This window comes from Pongo pygmaeus, chromosome 4 (genome assembly GCF_028885625.2).
Source record: "Pongo pygmaeus isolate AG05252 chromosome 4, NHGRI_mPonPyg2-v2.0_pri, whole genome shotgun sequence".
Classification (NCBI taxonomy): domain Eukaryota; kingdom Metazoa; phylum Chordata; class Mammalia; order Primates; family Hominidae; genus Pongo; species Pongo pygmaeus.
The window spans coordinates 119,396,299-119,421,658 of NC_072377.2; the positions used below are offsets into that span (position 1 = coordinate 119,396,299).

The following is a 25,360-nucleotide window of genomic DNA, read 5'->3' on the forward strand; positions in this document are numbered from 1 at the left end:
AAGTGTTTTTTACCTATCTAGAACTTTGTTTTCCTATTGAAAACAAATGCAAGACACATTGCTTAGCACTAATTCCTATCCATAAGGCATTTAAAAAATATCTTCTCTTAGGACATAAACATGATATAAAAATGAAAAATCAAACACAAGAGAATCATAATAAATACTTTTGTATCCCCCCCACCATAAGGAAAGTGTCAGCAACACCAGCTGACAGAAATAAATTAGATATCCTGTACATAAAGTAAAAGACAATCCAGTTGCAAAGTTAACCACCTCAGTATTAACTTGGAAAGCACATCTTCACTTTCATCATTTGTGAAAGGCAGAACAATGACATGGAAGACACAAGGCTGTTTAGATTTTCTGTATTTCAAGAAGAATCATACTCAAACACAAGTGGGGTGACAGAACACTCAGCGATATGTAATTAGTTACGAAGGTTAACGCTAAGGCATTGCTTTGTTTACAGTTTTTATCCTGAGTCACATCAGATGTTTCAACTACATGTCCTCTTGGTATTCCAGATATTTTGCTGTGATGGGTTCTTCCAGCTGAATTCCTCCACTGCCCATTAATGCAAATGCTGGATACAGTGTATGTGAACAGTCCACTTGGCGCTCATAAAGGCATTTCATCTGATCCATATCATAGAAATTTACTTTGCCTTTATCATAGTCAAGGAAAATCCCAATACTTGTTGGCATAGGGAGAACTCTATTTTCAGGTTCATTAGAAGAAGTAGGTGACTTGGGTATAAAAAATTTCTTCATGCCTATAGTAACTAAGGTAAACGGTTGTGAAGAATCAAAACAGGCATCCTCACTTCCACTGTCATGCCCACTGTCTTGCTCATATCTGAAACATAATACAAAGTATCTGTATCTTCAACCATAGATCTAAGTATCTTCAAAACATTTTCACAGGATAATATACATTGATGTAAAGTTGAAATAATTTTTACATCAAAAGCTTTCTATTAAAACAAAATCAAAAACATAAAAATGACACATTGCAATTTAGAATTATACCACAGACTCAGCCCCAAATTCCCTGTCATTAAACACTACTTTAGTTACATACATAAGTGAAACCCTAGAAAATCATTGATAATTTTAGCCTTCCAAAAAGTGAGGGAGCGGGCAGTGAAGGAACTGGTCAAATGTTAAATTTTTATAGCACACAATCATGTACAATCATGCACCACATAACACTTCAGTCAACAACAGACTCATATACCACAGTGGTCCCATAAGATTATAACAAAACTAAAATATTTCAGCTCGGCGCAGTGGCTCATGCCTGTAATCCCAGCACTCTGGGAGGCCAAGGCAGGAGGACCACTTGAGGCCAGGAGTTCCAGACCATCCTGGCCAACATGACAAAACCCTATCTCTACTAAAAATCCAAAAATTAGCCAGGCATGGTGGTGTACGCTTGTAGTCTCAGCTACTCAGGAGGCTGAGGCATAAGAATCACTTGAACCCAGGAAGCGGAAGTTGCAGTGGACTGAGATAGCACCACTGCACGGCAGTCCCGGCAACAGAGCGAGACCCTGTCTTAAATAAATAAATAAATAAATAAATAAATTCATTCATTCATTCCTATAGCTTAGTGACGTGGTAGCCACTATAAGGCTGTAGCATAACCCGTTACATGTTTGTGGCGATACTGGTGTAAACAGTGCTTAAAGTTGTTACACAAAAGTGTAACACATACAATTATGTACATTATGTAATATTTAATAAGTGACTGTTACTGGCTCATGTATTTATTATACAATGCATTTATTGTTATTGTAGACTTACTCCTTCTACTTATTTAAAAAAATGTTAACTGTAAAACAGCCTCAGGCAGGCCCTTTAAGGAGGTTTTCCAGAAGGCAGCACTGTTATCCTAGGAAATGACAGCTCCATGCATGTTACTGCCCCAGAAGACCTTCCAGTGGGACAAGACATGGAAGTGGAAGACAATGATATTGATGATGTTGACCCTGGATAGGCTATTATGTTTGTGTCTTCATTTTTAACAAAAATGCTTAAAATGTTAAAAATTTAAAAAATTTAAAAAAAAAACTTGTAGAACAAGGCTATAAAAAAAATTGGGGGGGCCAGGAGTGGTAGCTCACGTCTGTAATCCCAGCACTTTGGGAGGCTGAGGAGGGAGGATCACCTGAGGTCAGGACCAGCCTGACCAACATGGGGAAACCTCATCTCTCTTAAAAATACAAAATTAGCTAGGCATGGTGGCACATGCCTGTAATCCTAGCTAATCAGGAGGCTGAGGCAGGAGAATTGCTTGAACCCAGGAGGTGGAGGTTGTGGTGAGCCAAGATCACACCATTGCATTCCAGCCTGGGCAACAAGAGCAAAACTCCATCTCAAAAAAAAAAAAAAAAAAGTATATAGATGTACAGTGTGTTTGTGTTTTAAGCTAAGTGTTCCTACAAAAGAGTTAAAAAGTTTAAGTTTATAAACCTAAAGTTAATTTCTTAAGAATATATTTAAATAAATTTAGTGCAGGCTAAGTGTATAGTGTGTTTATAAAGTTTACAGTAGTGTGCAGCAATGTCCTACGCCTTCAAATTCACTCATGGATGCACCCAGAGAACTTCCAGTCCTGCAAGCTCCATTCTTGGTAAGTACCCTATACAAGTATACAATTTTTTATCTTTTATAACTTATTTTTATTGTACCTTTTCTATCTTCAGATACACAAATACTTACTGTTGCATTAAAACTGCCTACAGTATTACAGTACATGCTGTACAGGTTTGTATTCTAGGATCAAAAGACTGTTTTACATAGCCTAAGTGTGTAGCGGACTATTCCATCTAAGTTTGTGTAACAACACTCTATGATGTTCTCGCAACAATGAAATTGCCTTGCAATATATTTCTCAGAACATATTCCTGTTGCTAAGCTAATACATAACTGTATAAGAAAATACAGGCCAGGCGCGGTGGCTCATGCCTGTAATCCCAGCACTTTGGGAGGCTGAGGCAGGTGGGTCACCTGAGGTTGGGAATTCGAGATCAGCCTGACCAACATGGAGAAACCCCGTCTCTACTAAAAAAAATTAGCCAGGTGTGGTGGTGCATGCCTATAATCCCAACTATTTGGGAGGCTGAGGCAGAAGAATCGCTTGAACCCTGAAGGCAGAGGTTGCAGTGAGCCAAGATCGCGCCATTGCACTCCAGCCTGGGCAACAAGAGCAAAACTCCGTCTCAAAAAAGAAAAGAAAATACAAAGATAAGATGTATGCCCTAAACCAAGGAATTACCAGGCTAAGTGAAATATATGAGCACTGTAAAATAACGCAAGAGAAAAAAAGCATGTTTCATTCTCATCCTAAGAGCTCTATTTCCTGGTTGGGATTTCAACACGGATGTATGAAGCAAACAAAGATTATGAAGCTTTTTCACCTTTATCATAAAACAATAAAACATATAAAATTTTGAAACATGTTCCCCATTTTTTTCAATATGCCTATGTTGCTTTTTATATATTTTGGATAATACTGCATCAACAATGTTTATTAGGTTTCTCCACTTCTAATATTTCTAATGTTATGAACTTTTTAAACATTAATACTAACTTTCTATCAAGTGGACATGTCACTATGTTTTACTGTTACAATTTTCAGCATTATATAAATTTTTCATCTTTCTGCAAAAAGCTTTTCCTATCATTCAGACTGTTAAGCTGGGATACTGTTCACATGAGTGGTCAAAAATTATTTTTCAAAGCTAGTTGACCTTACTCCATCTAAAAGAACTGAACTGTACAATCTTCATTAGTCAATCTCTTAAGAAACTGGAAGTCTTCGCTGTGGAAATATGTCTACCATGACCCAATTTTGAAAAGGACCTACGGGAAAGTTTAAAGAAACTGTGTCCCATAAGAAAAGAACAACTTAATTGTGAAGTATGACAATCAGAGGCACTGTATTATATACGTGGGTAATTTTTATGACATAATTGAGGCAACATGTTAAAGACTTTCAAAATTTAAAACTGTGAAGCTATATCATAATTAAGAGATCCAAAACAGATTTCCTCATGATATTAAGAAGTAACTGCTAACTCTCCTTATTCAATGTGTGATTACAAGAATACCCGGCTCCTTTTCTCAGTCAAGCCACAGCCAAAATACTAGAATCTAAGAAATAAGAAATGTATACTCCAAATGTAACAAAGCCAAATCTATTTTCAGGCTTACTTTTAAAAAATTATCAAGTTCTAGATCAATACGAAAACCTACCTTGGACTAACTGCATCCCGGGGAGAACGGAGCCATTCTTGTAGTTTATCGCTAGAAGCAACTCCCACTTTTACCAGGTATGAATACGGTTCCACACGGAAGGCCCAGAAGTGTTTTCCTTTTGTAATGCCAGTATCTCCAATGATGTAGTCTAAGCTTGTGTAATAACCCACTTGGATGCGTTCTGCAGCAAGTAGAAGATTAAATCCGGCTCTGCTCTCTACACGGTCTCTCTTCAAGTTCAGCAGGAGGTGTTCATTATTATAGCCACATTTTTCATCAAAGAGGAAGCTGAAAACTAAATGGAGCTTAAAATTAATATCAGGCTAAAAATTATCATTGCTCTAGTTTGTTAAATCTGATAGGTTTTCTTACAGAAATTACTGAAAAGAGACAGGAAGCGGGAAGGAGGTGTCACACTACCCCAGACAACTATGACAAACCAAAACCCAACTTAGCAATATATCTTACCCAGTATATTCTCTACCTAAAAATCTTCAGAAGTCTCAAAAAGCAGATGAAAATATTTTAAATATATGTGAAAATTCATAAAAACAGCTCTTTGGAATACAGATAGCAAATCTATCACAGGTATTTCACACTATTGAATTTGTTCTTTTATCTTTATTAAAGATAAAAAACAATAGAGAGTTGTATATTTTCATAAATAGCTATTTTCTTATTGTATAAGTTTTGTTAATTTGGGACATTTTAGCTATTTTAATAAAGCTTTTTCTGTATCAACCAACATGGCAGACATAAGAAACATGGGACAGTGTAAAAAAACAAAAACAAAAACACAGCTTTTGGGTTGAGAGAGACCTGGGTTTGAATCCTGCTCAAGCATTCAACTAAAGTTTGATCCAAACTTTAATTTCTTCATCTGCAGAATGATGATACCACTCCCATAAGTCTACATCAACTCAAATATATTAAGCATAACATTGGCTGCTAGCCAATGGGGAAACAACGGAAAGTCCATCAACAGATGAATAAAGAAAATGTGGTATATACATACAATGGAATATTATTCAGCCTTAAAAAGGAAAGATTTGGATACATGCTACAACGTGAATAAATCTGGATACATACATTTGGATACATGCTACAACATGGATAAATAAGCCAGATGTAAAAGGACAAATATTGCATTATTCCAGTTATATGAGATACCTAGAACAGGCACATTCATAGAGGCAGAAATTAGAATCGAAGTTACCAGCCTCTGGGGAGAGGGGAAATAGGAGTAACTGTTTAATGGGTACAGGGTTTCAGTTGAGAATAATGAAAGTTAAGGAGGTGATATTTTTTAATCACTTTAATATTTAAAGTGGTGATATTTAAACAATACCGTAAATGTACTTAATGCCAATGAGCTGTATACTTAAAAACTGTTAAGATAATACATTTTATCTTTATTATAAAATAATACATTTTATCTTTATTACACCACAATTTAAAAAATGACCCCGAGGCATCATAGTGCACACCTTTAGTCCTAGCTACATGGGAGATAGGAGAATTGCTTGAGTTCAGGAGTTTGAGGCCAGCAAAGGAAACATAGTGAGACCCCATCTCTCTCTCTCTCTCTCTCTATCTATCTATATACATATGTACACATATATATTATATATATATACACATATATATGTGTGTGTGTATATATATATATATTTTTAAAACAGGCTGCTAGCAGCTGGGCGTGGTGGCTCATGCCTATAATTCCAGCACTTTGGGAGGCCGAGGTGGGTGGATCACTTGAGGTCAGGAGTTTGAGACCAGCCTGGCCAACATGGTGAAACCTGGCTCTACTAAAAATACAAAAATTAGCCAGGCATGCTGGTCTGCATCTGTAATCCCAGCTACTACTCAGGAAGCTGAGACAGAAAAATTGCTTGAACTCAAGGAGACAGACATTGCAGTGAGCTAGTGAGCTGAGATGGTGCCACTGCACTCCAGCCTGGGTGACAGAGCCGGACTCCACCTCCAAAAAAAAAAAAAAAAAAAAAAAAGGCTGCTAGCAAACTACAGCCATTACCCACATGTGAGCTGACCATTCTTCTTGCTAATGCCTCTTTTCCTGGCATGATTATTTGTGCTTGCTCTCAAATCTCAAAAGTCTCCCAGTTTGCAAAATAAATTTAAACGGTCACCCTAGTCATGTATCTTCTCTCATAAAAAGGAAGACAACTGTTAACACTTCCTCTCCTCCCTTCCCCTCCACTATGTGACTGAAAACAGCAGTTACGTCCAGGTTTTTCTTCCACTTTCAGGCAGAAAGACTAGAAAAGGAAGCAGAAATAGCATAAACCATAAAATACTTACTTAATACTTGCAAATTCATCCCAAAACTCTCTATTGGATTTGATTAAAATTTAAGAAACATAATTTTAGCCAATCTTATATGTTTGTATTCCAGTTTTTTAAAAGCAACACTGTGCATGAAAAACAAATTGTGCTTTTCTATTTTGAACAAAAAAGGAAGAAAGGGGAGAGTGCAGAAAATATGGGTACATAAGACACTAAAAACATGCAGGGGGCAGTGGACCTAAAATCCAATTAAAGGTATCTCTGAGGCAGTGACTGAAAGGGGAAAATGTTTTCCTGTTAACCAGGCTGAGCACAACTTTGGTTCTAAATATCCTTTGTTCATGCAGACATCATAGTGAACATCAACAAACCTTTAAAGTCATTCACATTCTATAAAAATCTTTAGGCGCTCTATATGTAGTATCAGTGGTTTTTAACTTGGGAAGGGAGGGGGCGATGACTGGGCATAAGGAGCTTTTAGCGTGGGAGGAAAAGCTATTCATGTGGTTCTAATATATGGCTTCCATCCCTATTAGCTGAGAAGCGCCAAGTTAGATAAAAAATCCAGACAAATCAGAATTAGGTTAAATCAAAATTATATTTTAGGATATTACACCAATAAATTTAAAAAATTATGTTTTAGAGATTTCCATAAACTAACCAAAAATACAGAATTATATATTTAAAACTTTTGAAGTAGCATTTATGCTATTTAAATCCCAACTTAATAGCTCTGCTCACCCAAATTTCTTCCATGTTTTTCTCTATCTGACATCAGTTAAAACCTAATCCTGTTCTCAGCCTACAAGGTAAAAATTCAAGTACTCAGTTCATTTCTAAAGCCCAGCTGGGATAGAAGCTACTTTTCTGGAATCTTTTAAAAACAAGAGCTGGTTTCAGTGCAGGTCTACATGGAGATACTTATTTTATCAAGGTCTGTTGCAACTCTATGCTTTTTTTATTCCTGATATTCACCATACCTGGAGCTGGAGGAGTATGAAGAATCAATTCTCTGCTGCAAGGACTACAGATTGAACCCTTGTAAGCTCTTACTCTGAAAGCATAGGTACTACTGTTTTCCAAGTCTTGAATTATTTTACTTGTTCCACACACTTCTATCTCATTCCATGACATTTCATCATCTCTATTGATTTTCCGATATTCAAGAACATAGCTATCAGCTTTATCCTTTTCTGGATGGTGCCAATTTATCAAGGCATTGTTATAAACTTTGCTCTGTTCCTCATTGATCTCTGGCACATCTATGCCTGAAAGAATTATGAAATAGAAAACATTAAAATACTGACATTTGAAAACCAGTGTTTTTCCTCAATAAAATGACATATAAACAATATTTAATGATTTCTATACTGTCCAGTAATTTTCTAAATTTATAATACTATATATAAGAAAGCACAAAAATTAAATATATTAAATATGTTTTATATATTTTATATTTAAAAGGTATATCTATATTTGTAACTGAAAGGAGAAACAAGAGCAAAAAAGACAAAAACTGACTCAAAGCTACAAGTAAATTTTTTGTAACCACATGCCTTCTACCTACTGAATAACATAACAGCCCAGGACTTGAAATTTTTTTACCTATGTCCTCCCCTAAACAAACTATTATTTTAATATTTTAAAATCTAAGTCTGGTAAGAATATCAAACTCTCAATGATTTTTTTTTTTTTTTTTAAATGGAGTGTTGCTCTGTTGCCAAGGCTGGAGTGCAGTGGCATGATCTCAGCTCACTCCAGCTTCCACCTCCCAGGTTCAAGTGATTCTCCCGCCTCAGCCTCCCAAGTAGCTGGGATTACAGGTGCGTGCTACCACACCTGGCTAATTTTTTGTATTTTTAGTAGAAACAGGGTTTCACCATGTTAGCCAGGATGTTCTCGATCTCCTGACCTCGTGATCTGCCTGCCTTGGTCTCCCAAAGTGCTGGGATTACAGGCATGGGCCACCACGCCTGGCCTCTCAATGAACATTTTATCATTTCTTTGCATAGTTTATTCTGTAGAGTTGCAAAGCAAATTAACTTTTCTAAATAAAATCATGGTACATATTTTTGTAAGGAAATCAGAAACTAAAAAATACACATTAAAAGATTTTAACTAACTCAAGGGTAATTGCTATAACCTTTTTGTATAGATCTTGCCAGTATTTTCCCCCTCAATAGTATGCTACCTACATGGACATATCAATATTTAACTGCTTAGTTTTGGAAACAGGTTTCTGGTTTTTCACTAAAAATAAAATGATTCTAAATCTTTGTTCATATGCATAGTCCTTTCTATAGAGCCAATTCCTAAGCTTAACTGCTGGAATCATATGCTAAGAACAATACACTATAAAAGCTACAAACACACATTTATGAAAATCACAGTGAAGGACATGAATAAGAAGCAGAAGTCTCTCTCCTCTGCTTATTCCCCAATGTATAAGCATGTCTGTGTATGCTGCATTTATACAACTGAATGTTATGCAGCCATAATGAGATCTGGAAAGTTATCCAAAATACATTTTAAAATTAAAAAAAAAAAGTTACAGAATAACAAATAGTATGCCCCCTACCTCATACTTTTTTTCTATCTTTCTTTTTTTGAAACATAGCTTACTAAAAAAAAAAATGCATGTAGCAAAAAATGAGGGGAAGATCCATCAGCCAGAAGCTAGGTGACTACTAACCCATTCTCATCCATCTGTTTTAGTGGTTCCTTGCTATACAATGGTATAACCCAGGATCACCCACCCTCAACCTCACCTTTCCAGCAACCATTTTGGGATCCACAGGGAGGGAGGACCTAGGACTCACAAGTTAGCAAATATCTATTTGTATATATACTATTCAAGCATACATTTTGGAAACACAGTATTGTGTATGAAATACAATCAGCATTTTAAGTGATGACAAATATCTATTTGAAAAAATAAGAGAGTCATAATAAATAAGTATCAGATTCGGGTATAGATTTGAAGAGGAGGTCACAGGAATCCTTCAGAGTTTTAAACTTTTAACAAGACAAATTTCCTTGTATTAATGTACAAATCTACAAATCTGCACCTATAAAGTAATTATACTATAAATATATCTTTCTAGTGTTCACCATCCCTAGAAGAGAAATCTTAGGGAGAGGAATGAGGTGAGAAGAAGAAAAAAAGGCAAGGAAGACCTCCCTGCTAGGAAGTAGCAAAATACAAACATAAGCAAGTTATGGACTGAACTGCATCCTTCCCCAGTCCCCCAGACCCCAGCCCTCGCCCCTGGAAATTCACATGTTGAAGTCCTAACCCCCAGTACGTAGCTCAGAATGTGACTGTATTTTAAAATAGGGTCTTTAAAGAGGAAATTAAATTAAAATCAGGTCATTAGAAGGGGCCCTACTCCAATATGACTGGTGTCCTTATAAAAAGAGGAGATTCGATCACACACCAACACACAAACGGAAGACCATGTGAAGACACAGGGAGAAGACAGCCATTTATCATTTATCAACCAAGAGAGGTTCAGAAGAAACAAACCCTGCCAACACCTTGATCTCTGACTTCTAGTCTCCAGAAATGTAAGAAAATGAATTTGTATGAGTCACTCAGTCTATGGTACTTTCGTCACTGCAGCCCAAGCAAACTAATACAGCAATGTAAACAGCCTGCAGATTCCATCCCTAGGCTTCTGTCCGAGAAACTCACATACACTTGCCCAAAAAATTCTGACAAGGATATGCGATACAGCATTGCTTATAAAAGAGGAAAAAAATGGAAAAAAAAGTCTCTTAGTAGGAAAATGATTTATTTACTTATGAAATATGGTAAACAATTAAAATATTGCTTTAAACCAAAATTTCATATATTAACAAATATTTATGTTAATTTTCTAAAAAGCAATTTACAAAAATACATACAACATAATGCTATTTATGCAATGTTTAAAAACACACAAACTAATGGAACATAGTTTTTGTGCATAAAAATATAGTTTTAAAAACATAAATAGGATATGATTTCAGGATGCTATGATAGTCCTGGGCAAGTGAGATGTTGCTTTATAATGTCAAATTTAAGAGAATTTGTGTTTTCTTCCACACAATATAAATTCAGACAAAAAGAATGAGGTTTTTGCCTTCACTAAGACTTACCACTAGAGAAAAAGGATAATTCTCCAAGAAGTTCTGTTTGTTTAGAGGTATTAACAACATAGTCTTCAAAAGAAGTCTGAGCTGCAGGTCTAAAGCTCTTCAAAGATTCTGTGGCTTTCTGTATTCTGCAGACAGATATTTTATATAAAAATGATTCTTTAAGAAGGCAAATCAGACTAAATATCTACAACATGATGAACAAAATAAAACCCACACTTCACTCAAAATTAAAGTTAAGAATGAGGCAAGATGTACCTCACATTAACACAGCATTATGGACCACTCAGAGCTAAAGTGAGAATACACAGCAGCATTTAATAACATTGCTCAATAGGTTCTAAAAGTTAGAAGTAAAAGAGAATACCTAAGGTGGAGCTGCTTTGCTGTCTGCACAAAGCAAGACTGATCTGTCTCCTTTAGCACTTCTTGAGCATATCCCACAAGTCCATTGTTCTCTAGAAGTCCCTGGTACTCTTCCATTTGAGTCTGAAATTTGTCTAATCTTAGTTTCTTAGAGGAGTCAATTGCTTTCAAAACAGATGATTTCCTCTCTTCCAGAACTTCAAAGAGCTTTTCAAAATGTGTAATTGCTTCTTCTTTAGCCCTCTCTCCATTACACTATGAAAAAACAGTATCTCCATTACACTAAGATAAAACAAAGAATTGCCTCTTCTGCTAAACCGAAATGGCTTTCCACAAAGTTCTACATAATTACATTTCATCTATGTGATGACAACATTATCAAAATTCGATAAAACCAACCTACATATTATAAAGAAAAAAAGTTTTATCTGACTCTGAAATTTTCAGAACAGTATTTTGGCATCAAATACACTTAGCAAAGAACAACTGACAACTTTTATTCAGATTTACTTTGTAATTTTGTAATATTGTACTTCCTTAAGCTTTTCATCTCCAAAGTCTGGCAATAAACAACTTAGTCAATTAAATAAGAGAACAATCTTTCAGTGGTATATAAAGGAATATGAAGGAGAAATGAACTGATTTAAACAAAAACAGGAAAACATAATTCCAGAGCTTTGAATTCATTTCAAATTCAGAAATGTTTTCACCCTTTCTACGCTACTCCAACTTTTTGAAAAGTTGTGTTTTTTTGAGACAGAGTCTTGCTCTGTCGCACAGGCTGGTGCGCAGCGGCGCGATCTCGGCTCATTGTAACCTCTGCCTCCTGGGTTCAAATGATTCTCCTGCCTCAGCCTCCCAAGTAGCTGGGACTACAGGCACGTGCCACCACGCCCGGCTTTTTTTCCATATTTCTAGTAGAGATAGGGTTTCGCAGTGTTAGCTAGGATGGTCTCGATCTCCTGACATCGTCATCAACCCGCCTCGGCCCCTCAAAGTGTTGGGATTACAGGTGTGAGCCACCGTGCCCAGCCTAAAAAAGTTTTTAGCCAGAAAACTCTAAAATATGACATTCTTTACTAAGATATAAAAATAAAAGTATCCTCTTCACATTAATATAATTTAATTATAATTAAATCCTGACTTAGCTGTGTGACCATATGCTAATCATTTCACTTCTCTTTCTGTTTTTCTCTTCTGAAAATAGGGGAAAAGAAAAACTATTTAGGTTTTTGTGAAGAGATTTTAAAAGGTTATTTACATAAAGTATATACCACAATGTCACATACTGTAAATAAACATTCATACAAACTGTCATAAAATGACCCTAGTGTTTGTTAAACATTCTGAATTCCTATAAAATCAGAGCTCATGATTTTGAGAAGACTGGCAAACACTCCTAAGCACTTATTAGAACAGACTCACAGACAGCAGCCAACAGAAAAAAAGTCTTCAAGAACATTCTTTTTTTGAGACAGAGTCTCTCTCTGTCGCCCAGGCTGGAGTGCAGTGGCACAATCTCAGCTCACTGCAAGCTCCACCTCCCAGGTTCACGCCATTCTCCTGCCTCAGCCTCCCGAGTAGCTGGGACTACATGCGCCCACCACCACACCCTACTAATTTTTTTTTGTATTTTTAGTAGAGATGGGGTTTCACCGTGTTAGCCAGGATGGTCTCGATCTCCTGACCTCGTGATCTGCCTGCCTTGGCCTCTCAAACTGCTAGGATTACAGGCGTGAGGCACCGCACCTGGCTTTTTTTTTTTTTAAACGGAGTCTTGCCCTGTTGCCCAGGCTAGAGTGCAATGGAGTGATCTTGGCTCACTGCACCTCCGCCTCCCAGGTTCAAGCGATTCTCCTGCCTCAGCCTCCCAAGTAGCTGGGATTACAGGTGCGCACCACCACGCCAGGCTAGTTTTTTGTATCTTTAATACAGACAGGGTTTCACCATGTTGGCCAGGCTGGTCTTGAACTCCTGACCTTGTGATCCGCCTGCCTCAGCCTCCCAAAGTGCTAGGATTAAAGGCGTGAGCCATTGCGCCTGGCTAAGAACATTCTTAAAAGCTGACAATATATGGCAGAAGTGTACCGTGCATTCTCCATTGGCTTCCAGCCAACACCTATAATGAAAGGAAATTTTTTCCAGATCTCCTGTTTCCTAACCCCGACAGCCACATATTTTTAAAAGAGAAGGAGCAGAAGGTAGTGACATTTTGATAGTATTTCACTGACAAATCACAACATTCAACTCAGAAATATCACTATAGATAGATTTTTTTCCAGCTAAGTATAATTACAGATAAAAAAGACAGTGTCTCCATCATCACTAAGTAAATGTCGAGAATGGAGGCAAGTTATCTAGCGTAAAAAAAATTCTTATTGATAAGCCTACCGATACAGCTTAGGCAAATGATACAAAACAACTCAATAATATCCCCACTATCCCAAGGAATCAGTGTCTACGTAAATACTTGACACCTAAGTTCCTCAATTTTTAACCTATTGATGACAAACCCCAAAACAGACTCTTGGTCTTTATTTCAGAAGTGAAGGGCAGGAGGCCTGAGAGGACCAACAAACAAAGCTATTAATAAAATGACCAAAGATGCAACACTTGAAGCAACCTACTAAGGTGATCATCTGCCTTGTGTTGAGACAGTCTGTCACTTAATCCAACAAAAATATGAAAAAGAAAACCCCAAACTGCATGGAAAAATGACTGACTTAGGGTGGTGAATCAGTAAAGATCAGGAAAATATAATTAAAAACAAAAGCACTGCTGGTAGTGGTGTTAATTTACGTGATTTCTCAATAATTTCAACCTATATTGGAAAAAAATTTCTTCAAGTAACAGTGTCATACTAGCTGGGATATTTTTATATTTAATTACTAAAAATCAGGAGTAATGGCTCAACTTTGTTTCAAATGGAGAAGAAAAACAAGTGTACAACAAAGTCAATGAAGAATATCTGGACTTTTAAAACAACCCAATCCAATCCCCTTTTACTATTATTTTAAAAATGCTGTTATCTTTTCTAATTTTTTATTGAAACATAATACACAAATGGAAAAATGTACACGTAAGTATAAAGACTAATGAATCTTTACCCACACACTCAATATAACCAGCATCCAACAGAAAATCCAGATTAGATAAAAGAACATTACCAGTATCCCAGAAGCCTCCACATAATCTTTCCAGACACTAACCTACCCCTCCTCAACTCTAACCACATCATCTAGTTTCACCTTTTTTGGTACTTTTTAGAAATGTAATCACATCGTATGTATTCCTTTGTATATGGCACCTTCCTTTCAACATTATTGCAAGATTAATCTACACTGCTGTGTGCAGCTGCAAATCACTCATTCTTATTGCTATTTTTATTCTACTGTTAATGGGCATGTGGGTAGATCCCACTTTGTGACAATTACAAACAAGGCAGCCACCAACATTCTAATATATGTCTTTTGGGGAACATATATAGGGTATACACTCAGGAATACCGGGAATTTAAAATAAACCTGGCCCAAACTGCATACAGCGCATTTTCCAAAAGTGATCTATTAATTTTTAAAAATATAATAAAAGTAAGTAAAACCTATCATTTCCCTCATGCTACTATTAAATACTTTTAAGATCTTGTTAGTTGCCACAGTCATTTTTTCCCTCTGTGTTCCAATATCATCTAATCACTAAGCTCTATCACAGCAGTGACCACACAACATTATAATTCATTTTTTACATTTGTTTCCATAGCCCCAGAAAAGCAAGGGTGAAATCTAACACAACTTTGTATTCCAAGCTCATATAATACTCTCAGGATTTTATGAACAAATGAATGAATGTCTAGATAAAATAATAATAATTTAAAATATGCAAGCTAGTTTATCACTTACCTCTGTTTCTTTCATTAGCAAGTTTAGTTCAGATATTTGACTCTTCACCTGGCTTTCCTTACCAATAAGGTAATCAATATCCTTTGAAAGCTTTTCCTGTTGAAACATATTCATAACACAAATGGACAAAACGGGAGTTTAGCAAAGACTCTGCAGAATTTTTTTTTTTTAATTACACAGGACTCATCCTCTTCTACAGCCTCTGATAAATAGATAATAAAATCAACTATGGCAATTATCATTATTAACCCAGAGTAAACAGTTAATGGCCTTAGGCACAGAGGGCCAAAGGATGTATGAAAGATTAGAATCAGTTGGAAAAAAGAACAAGGTAATAATGGTTAAATTAGTCAAAACTTTTGAATATAAAAATAGTACATTTTTATTGTTTCATTATCATTCCTAGAGCTCCTGCTCCTAAGGCTTCTAAGTAAATGGAAGAGCAGCAATTCAAATAGTTTTGTCTTCAGATTTTATAATGTACTCTCACAAACACCCACGTGCACACACACACACACACACACCTATACACAATAAGAGTAGCAACAAAGCGACTTCCAAAATAATACTGACAGTCCATCCCAGCCTATTAAATAATTACACAATAATGAAGATACAGTTTTATAAAAATAGGCAATTTCCAGAGCTCATTGAATAATCTGTCTGTAAGGCAGACCTTTTCAAATAAGTATAGTTTCTTTCCCACAGAAATACCATCATAGGTTTTGGTGAGATCCCTGGTCTTGCCCAGAAAACCTACTCTGAAATACACAAAAACCAAAACACAAAAGCCCCGAAACACCACGGGGTAAAAAGTTGTAACAGAAAAATGTATTGAGAATCTAAATAAGAATAAGAACATCCAGAAAACGCCTTTCAATCTGTAGCCCTTAAAGGCCAATCTGAGCATTTCAGGCTCAGTTACTACCAATGACTTGAAAAGAAAAGGGTGCTCAACAAGAGGGCACTGTTAAACACCAAACACTATTCCACAGGCTGAGAGGTACGTCTCAGCACCAAGCTGAAAGTAAAATGGCAATTCTGATAATACCATCCCTAACAGGCCTATGTGGAGATCAGAAGTACTAGGTGCAAAGTGGTGGTACTCTTTTTTAACTAGGGTAGCAATAAGATAAATTTGGCCATTTAAATTGAAGTAAGGCTTAGTTGTATGATGGCAGCTTAAATTAGAACTACAAGATAGGAAAAGATAAGTTAGTTGACTCAAAGAGGTAAGGACTAGAGAAGAATAGATGGTAGAATTCAGACGCATGATATAAAAGCACCACACTCTCTGAGTTTTAATGCTCAAAGTATCTGGCCAACTATATGTTTATCTGAGAATAGCTTTTATCTGAGACAGCTCCAGTCATAATAGTCCCCTCAAATCTAGCCAGTTTGTTTTAAAAGACTAGATCAGTTTTAACCAAGGATCAGGATGTCCATTTATTCACAGGTCTCCAAAAAGTATATGTACCACACACTGAAAATAAGCACTCAAGATTAAAATGTAAAAAGACAAGGCCACCTCTAACTCCTATAGATAAATCAGGACCCCAGTTCTTTAGGAACTAATCAGAGGCTAATTTCTCAGGGACTTCAAAACTGCTCAGAAGCTTTCCTCTGGATCAGTGGTTCTCAAACACTATTGTATATCAGAGTCTCCTGAGAGCAAACCAAGAACCCTGAGGAGATGCAGCTGAGTCCAAGGAGGCCCTAGGTTGTAAGGCATGTACCATAGGCTGTAAGGCATGTACCTAAGAAGAGACTGTTGTAAAGAGAAAGAACTCCAGAGACACAAACAGTCTCCCTTACATATTCAGCAGTCCTCATCTTGTGTGTGAGGGAACTGTCCAAGCCCAGGCAAAGAATCACCCTACAGGTTCAAGGAAACAATCCCAGGAGCTTACACAAGGCTGGGAAGAGTGCTTGTTCCCCACCAGCCAGACAAAAAAAAAGAAAAAAAAAAAAATCTCAAAATTCACGGGGCATTGGAAAGAGTACTCAAAGGCTTTTACTTCAATAGTCAGATAAAATCAGCCCTTAGAATTAAATGCTGTTCTGTCCTGCCTCACAAAAGTAAGACCCAAACATTTCCAAGTAACTTAATCACATACTCAAAGAAAATAGCATTTGTAGGAATGCAAAACTATCCAATAACTGGCAGCCAATCAAAAATTACCAGGCATGCAAGGTAGCAGAGAAATATAAACTCTAATTAAAAAAAAAAATCAAAACTGACCTAGTAGTGAAACAGATGAGAGAATTAGTAGGCAAGAATAATTATACAATTATACTTGTATTCCGTATGTGCAGAGAAGATAGAGCACAACATAAATATAAAATGCAAAACACAAAACAGTTTGCATATATGCAATTAGACAGAGGCAAAAAATACATACACATATTGTTAAAGAGAGCAAAGAAACAAAATGGGTAGTAGGTACATAGATGATTTCTTTTAAAAATATTGTTTAAAGGGAAAAAGAATAAAACAAAAAGTAGTGTACCGCTGCCTGCTTTGCTGTTGATTATGAAATTTGAAAGTTTTAAACATCATCAATAAAGCTAACACAAAGGAAGTAATTCAGGCTTGTTTTTTTTTTTTTGAGACAGAGTCTCACTCTGTCGTCCAGGCTGGAGTGCAGTGGCGCCATCTCAGCTCACTGCAAGCTCCGCCTCCTGGGTTCACGGCATTCTCCTGCCTCAGCCTCTTGAGTAGCTGGGAGACTACAGGCACCCGCCATCATGCCCAGCTAATTTTTTTTTGTATTTTTAGTAGAGATGGGGTTTCACCGTGTTAGCCAGGATGGTCTCGATCTCCTGACCTCGTGATCCTCCCGCCTCGGCCTCCCAAAGAGCTGGGATTACAGGTGTGAGCCACGGAAGTAATTCAGTTTTAAATGGTAAGCGTGCCACCAGAATGAACAAAATACTAATTCTACAGTCAAGAAATAAGAATCAAGTGTCTTAAAACAGCCACAATCCTTCAAAGTATGTCAATCCTACGTATACATCCATTATCATAGACATTGGGCTCATTTGGGTATCATGATGAAGTGTCCTTCATCCTTCTCTCTTCCCTCAGAATTCAGAGCTAATACAACATAGGTGTCAATATATGCTGGGCCTTATCAGTACCACAAATAATTGTTGATCAGAAATACTAACAACCTAATATTAGTAGATCACTAAGTAACACTTTAACTCATTTTAGTACAAAAGAGACCATATAACACACCATAATTTTATAAATGAAAAGTTAAAGGCATAAAGTAAAGTTACAAAGAATCAAAATTCTGTTCCAAAAATAAGTCCTACCTTTAAGGTTTTGTAGGCACTGCTCATAGTGGTTACACGGTGGTTGGCATGATTACCACCCAACTTACATAGATGGCAAACTGGCCTCCTACATAATTCACAGTACATGTTTATTCTCTCTGTTTCATGTTCTGGGCACATTAAAATCTATTGAGTAAAGAATAAAAGTGTGATTAAGGATCTAGGTTTCAAGTAATCTGACCAATTACCAAAATACAAAGATTTGCTTTATAAAATCACTAAATAAAGCCACTTAAGTGAATATGAATGTAAAAAGAAAAATGGTTGATACATCACATGAAAATTCTCTATATCGGAATTACTATTTTTCAACTGAGGGTTCAAATGATTAATATGTAGATGTTGTCTACGGCCATACCCCTCTGAACATGCCCGATCTTGTCATAATATGTAGATGTTATTTCTCCCAAACTTGTTAAGTTAGAGTTTCATTCCTATCAGATTCAAATGGAATGAACACTTAACCAAGTTAGAAAGGCCATCTGACCACACTGATAAGGCAATTCTTAATGATCAAAGTCAATATTTTTAATGAAGTACCATAATAATTTATGAGACTCATGGCCTCAGTAACAGAAATCTGTTGCTAAAAGAGTCTCAGAAAACTTTATAAGCTTCTAGATGTGTTTCCTTTTACAAATTACAAATGCACTGACCAAATTTGGAACTGTTTTTCTGATTTGATTGTCTACCTTTTGATTTACTTTATTTACCTCTATTATCATAGAGGATTAAAAGCTATCAAATAACATAAAATTTTATGTAAAATAACTGTTTTCATTTGAAAGAGGAGATTCCTTTAAGTTAGTAAGTTAATAAAATCAAAAGTTGTTAAAGATTCCAATAGATTAGATTTTAAGCAATTGTAACTTGTCTGATAACTTATAGACATTTATTTATTTATTTATTTATTTATTTATTTATTTATGAGACGGAGTCTCGCTCTGTTGCCCAGCCTAGAGTGCAATGGTGCGATCTTGGCTCACTGCAACCTCCGCTCACTGCAACCTCCACCTCCTGGGTTCAAGCAATTTTCCTGCCTCAGCTTCCCAAGAAGCTGGGATCACAGGCATGTGCCACCATGCCCAGCTAATTTTGTAACCTATAGACATTTAAAAGGAACAAACAAAAAGTACAATATAAAAAGTCCTAATACCAATATATAGGTTCAGGAGAAAAACAATTGGAAAAGGTTTCAACTTTTTCAGCATGTCCAAGTTTCTACATCCCCAAAGCCATTACGTTTAAAATAAAATACAAAGTTTGTCCATCTGCAAGAAATGATCAAAAGAACTCAACGTTATAGGCAAATATTCCATAGCAATAAGGGACACCATTTTGGACACCGTTTTAGAATTTTACTATATTGAGTAGCACTAACTACTTGAAAAAATGAAATGTTTCTCAGTATAACCTATCCGTGTTTCTTTGGTCTTATCAATCTTTTATAGAAACTGTAAGGCTATGCTCAAAATTTCCTTAAATCTTTAATTCACAAAGACCCAAGCCTAATAAAATTCATTTAATCAAAGGTTATTTCATGGTAGAAATCAATTTAATCATTTAAAAGAAATATTAAAATATCAGGTTGAAGTCACAAATTTTTAAAAATTGATGGCCTTGAGCATTTAAAATGAGGGACATAATACAGGATTAAAAGCTATCTGATGAATCTACTGCCAGACTGACACAGTTTGAGAAAGGTCATTCAAAATGTGATAGCATAGATTGTTTTTGCTTTAATCTACCAATCCTTCACTGTTTAATATAAGAAATAGCTCATAGTTTCAAAAAGACTTTTGAGATTTTTTCCCCCATTTTTTATTACAAATTAAAGGTTTTACACTTAAGAATGCAAGTAGATTTTCATACAGAAGTAACTAAGTTATAAGGAGTAAGAACTTCGAAAAACTCAACCATTGGTTTTTAAAATCTATATACATCAGAAAGAAGTGAAGATATCAAAATATCAGTTTCTTTCCAGGCACACAGCAGGGCAAACAATACATAAACTTCTTTTGAGCAATATTAAAGAAATTACTCAGAATGTTTAAGAAATGCAAATTCTACTTCAGATAACATGTAACCATTATATCACAAGCTACAAAATATTAGGCTGTAATTACTTTTATTCATTGTACAATTTTAGCTAACTAAAACAAAAATATGTTTCGCAGTCAAACCTTTTAAGCAATTATGGATTTATGACACTAAAGCACAAAAAAGCTTTTTAACTTTAACCATTTCAATCTTAAAGAGTATATATGAGATAACCTTTCTGTAATCAGAGTTATCATTACAAACATGCATTTATTGTACTATATCACACTGGATTATAATAGAATAAACCACAATATTGCCCTCCTTTGGTGGGGATGTTTAGCCCCATAGTAAGTAACTCCAGCCAACTAGGCCTTAAGTTCTTATACCTGCTTTTAAAGTTATTTCCTTTCTGTCAACTTCTAGACTTAATAATTTATTTCATAATATTAAGTACATAAAAGTTTCATAACATTAAGTTAAAATAACATTCTAACTTAATAAAAACTTCACTTACCTTGGGTCTAAAGTTAGTAGTTGGACCAACATACTCATGTTGAGCTTTTATAGTACCCCAAGGATGATGAATTTTGAAGCATTCATTGCAGTAACTTGCACTACAGTCCATGCAGCTTTTTGTGGATTCTTGAGGTGGTGGTTTACAAAGGTCACACATAATGGCTGTGGCTGCCCTAGCTGCCTGACGATATCTTTCCACAATAGTTTCCAAAGTGAAGTTTCGAAACAGACCATTGATTCCTCGTTCTCCAAGATCCACATCATGCTCGCAGCCAGGGCAAGGGAAAATAGTTGTCCTCGGGGTCAATGAATTGCGCTTCCAGCCTGTGTAATTATTAAGTCTTTGTTTAGTTACAGCTGTAGGAAAATGATTAGAATGAAGAAAAGAGGAGTCATGTCTTAGAGACATATCTACAAATGTATCACAAAAACAGTGTCCGAAGTGGCTCCATGTGAAATTTGTATTGTGAAAATGTTTTTAAAAATTTTTCCTTAGTATACAAAAGACAAGCCCAAGTTATCAAATCAAATAGTTATCAAATCAAAAAGGAAAATATTCTATAGTAAACCCACATAAAACCCGTATTAAATCAAACATAGATATAAAGATAAAACACATAATACAATACTACATGGGGTTAAGATTTTTTAAAATTCTATAATTCGCATTTATAGTTACTTTTATACACCATATACAAAGGCATTTAAAAGAACAGTCTTTGCTGACTGACAGGAAATGAATCGATACATAAAAGAGCAGGGGTCCCTAGCACAAAGCCCATGAAGAGGCCCAGGCAGATCCATGAACTGTTTGAAACTGTGCACAAAATATTCCATCTACATACATATGCATATTTACTGGTAAAAACCCACAGCTTTTATCAGATTTTCAAAAGAATATGTGATGTGACCACAAAATTTTTAACAACACTACAATAGAAGGTTTCTCACGTAGTATTGTTTTAAGTGGAAAAATTCAGTAGGGAAGATCATTAGTTAACTGAGTGCCATCTACAGAAGAGTGAAAAATTCATTCATAGACCTATAATTTAGTGATTTTTAAGAGGGACCAACCATTTAATATCTTCTTATGACCTGAAACAAAGAATCATTAAGATTACTTAATTCAGGAAGCCAAAAGTTACCCCAAAAACACTATAAATAATTTTACAACATATATAAAACAATGAATGACCTTAAACATCACATTTTTGTTCAGTATTATCCCAATTTTAATAAATCAAGAAACCAGTGCATGACAGTCCTTACCCACTGGTTCACAGGAATCCAGGGCTGTCCATTTACCACAGGTGCATGCATACCACATTCCCCCATTTGTAAATCTGTTCTTTTTTTTTTTTTAAGACGGAGTCTCACTCTGTCGCCCAGGCTGGAATGTGATCTCGGCTCACTGCAACCTCCGCCTCCCGGGTTCAAGCAATTCTCTGCCTCAGCCTGCCGAGTAGCTGGGATTACAGGCACCCACCACCACGCCTAGCTAATTTTTATTTTTTTAGTAGAGATGGGGTTTCGCCATCTTGGCCAGGCTGGTCTTGAACTCCTGACCTCGTGATCCACCTGCCTCGGCCTCCCAAAGTGCTGGGATTACAGGTGTGAGCCACCGCGCCCGGCCGTAAATCTGTTCTTAAGAGTATGTAGTCTTAGTTGCCCAAAAAATAACTCCCTTAACATAAACACAAACTTCTTAACCTACACCTTCTTTCATACTACCATGTATCCAATACCAAAAATGAATGGGTGAATTTGGTATACCATATTACAAAAGGTCTTTAAACAGCTACATCAATATACCCTTTGCATATAACTGTCATCACTCAAAAGAATATCTTCAAAGATGTCTGACATGATATCAGTTCAGATAAAATTTAGCAATCAGACCGTAATATTACTTATTGGAAGTGATGTTAATAGCATGCTATATGGCATTGGGCCCCAAAATCTACTTATACAACAAACATGCAGAATATTTTTAATATCTTCATTTAAAGATATTTTAACCTTTACATTTTTAAACATTAATGCATACAAAAAAGCTGCCCCAAAAAATTTGAAAATCCTAAAATATATTCAGGTAATAATTCTAAAAACATGCAATACAATCCAAACTCTTTCACACCACAGCAGGCATATCATGAAATAAGCAGCAAAGCTACTTTTAAATCACATGCCAATGAAAATTTCATTTAGGAAAGAAAACAAGCCAAACAATTCTGGAAATGGTATGGTGCAGTGGTCAAGTTTAAACAAATGGAAATTCATATATAATTGCAGGTTTCCACACATGAAATAGGTGATAAAAATTTAGATAAATAGAAAACTAATCTCAAAAATGTTAAAAAATGAGTTATTTTTGGTTTTATGAAGATTATGACCAATTAAAGTAATGGGATAATGAAAAGTAAATAATGACAACAAAATCAAGCTTTAACATGTATGCTGGTGACACCCAGAATTGGGTCCTCAGAAATTTGGAAAAAAAAAAAAAAAAGTTTCATCCCTTTTCTGTATACCTCTGCTAATGTGTTTTTACAGTAAAAAAAAAAAAAAAAAGGTGTGAAACACTAAACTTCTTAAATCAGATATTAAATTAAGACACGTAATTTTTCACAACTCATTCAAATAGATATCTTGGCTATCTTTCTAAACAGATCTTGAAAGCTCTTTTTTTTTGAGACGGAGTCTTGCTCTGTTGCCCAGGCTGGACTGCAGTGGCACGATCTCGGCTCACTGCAAGCTCTGCCTCCCGGGTTCACGCCATTCTCCTGCCCCAGCCTCCCGAGTAGCTGGGACTACAGGTGCCCGCCACCACGCCCGGCTAATTTTTTGTATTTTTTAGTAGAGATGGGGTTTCACCATGTTAGCCAGGAGGGTCTCGATCTCCTGACCTCGTGATCCACCAGCCTCGGCCTCCCAAAGTGCTGGGATTACAGGCTTGGGCCACCGCGCCCGGCCGAATGCTCTTAAATATTTCTTACAAATGCTAAAGAACTTTTATTTCATCTGTCTTATACTTCTTTCATTGTTTTCATAAAAACAAACAGTAGATGTTCAGAGCAATAAATAAAACGAGAATCTTAGGATATTCTGGGAAGTAATATCCTTAATGAAAAAATCAAGGCAATGGAATTAAGAACAAAATGGAAGAGTCAACTTTCTAATTTCCATGGCTGTGTCATCTGACACAGTAGCCATTAGCCACATGTGACTTTTAAAATTTAATTAAAATTAAATAAAATTTAATATTCACTTATTTGGTTACCATAGCCATATTTCAAATTCTCAAGAGACACATGTAGCTAATGGCTACCATATGATATGACACAGGGTTGCACATTTCCATTATAGTAGAAAGTTCTATTGCATAGTATTGCTCAATTGCATTAGACAATGAAAAAGAAAAATAGAGGGATCATCGCAAACTAGATTGAAGGACTATAACTAGAGGAAGGACTAGATTACAGCTCTGACAGAGCAGCATGTGGAGGCTAGCATTGTGAAATTTTGCTCCAGAACGACTACAGAAATAAGTTAGGAAAGCTGAGAGGACCCACAGACCCCCTGAAGGAAGCAGATTGCTCCTACAGGACCTGGGAGACACCCTAAATACTTCAAGGGCCCAAACTGTGGAAATGGAAAAGGGAGATTGTCTGCCCCCGAACACACCTTCACTGGGGAAACTGAAGGCCTGGAAAACAGGAGATTTTGACCTAAACTGGAGCTGAGTCAATTTAGAGAGCTAAGTGAAATACAAGGGTAGAGGAAGCAGTGGGAAAACCCCTGGAAGCTCACTGGGCCCCCATCAAGTCATTTTTGCCTGACCTCACAAGGGTCCTTCCAGAGAACGGCCAGAGGCTCTGGGAAAAGGCCACAGGGAGAAGGAAACCTCCAGCTGAAGTTTGTAACAATTTGAACTGATGGAGAAGCCTCCTGGCCAGAACTTGGGGGAAGGTGTAAATCTGGTGTGCAGACTCCACAGGCGGGAGAAGGAAAGCCATACTTGCTTTTGCAGCTGGGAGGCGGGTAGACTGGGGCAAGTTCTCAGCCCTGCTCACCCACTGCTTGGAAACAAACTTGGTACTGTTGTTGGGGGCACAGAGGAAGTGGGACTAGCCCTTCGGACTGCGTGGGAGCTGGGTGAGGCCTGTGACTGCCGGCTTTCCCTCACTTTGCTGACAACCTGCATGACACAGCAGAGGTGGCCATCATCCTCCTAGGAACATAACTCCATTGACCTGGAAACCTCATCCCCCAATCCCTGTAGCAGCTGCAGCAAGAGCTGCTCAAGGAGAGTCTGAGCTCAGACACGCCTAGCCCTGCCCCCACCCAGTGGTCTTTCCCTACCTACCCTGGTAACTGAAGACAAAGGGCATATAATCTTGGGAGTTCTAGGGCCCTGCCCACTGCCTGTTCCTCCCCATACCACCACAGTTGATGCTCTCTAGAAAGTGCCACCTCCTGGCAGGA

At 36.6% G+C, this 25,360-nt stretch overlaps 1 protein-coding gene across 5 annotated transcripts in view; it reads right to left on the reverse strand.

The window, feature by feature from the left end:
- Positions 1-352: 352 nt before the first annotated feature.
- The window catches only part of TRIM36 (tripartite motif containing 36), a 55,170-nt gene continuing 30,162 nt past the window's right edge, over positions 353-25,360 (reverse strand). For 3 of the 5 annotated variants that reach the window (XM_063665149.1, XM_054489690.1, XM_054489692.2), the window contains exons 3-10: positions 20,874-21,232; positions 18,296-18,442; positions 14,975-15,070; positions 11,077-11,330; positions 10,713-10,837; positions 7,553-7,840; positions 4,263-4,560; positions 353-858 (exon numbers count right to left, since the gene is read on the reverse strand). In XM_063665149.1, the coding sequence (XP_063521219.1) occupies positions 504-858; positions 4,263-4,560; positions 7,553-7,840; positions 10,713-10,837; positions 11,077-11,330; positions 14,975-15,070; positions 18,296-18,442; positions 20,874-21,232 (1,922 nt within the window). In that variant the 3' untranslated portion in view covers positions 353-503. The remainder of the gene's footprint in view (positions 859-4,262; positions 4,561-7,552; positions 7,841-10,712; positions 10,838-11,076; positions 11,331-14,974; positions 15,071-18,295; positions 18,443-20,873; positions 21,233-25,360) is intronic. The other 2 variants (XM_054489696.2, XM_054489691.2) reach the window with 1 other exon arrangement.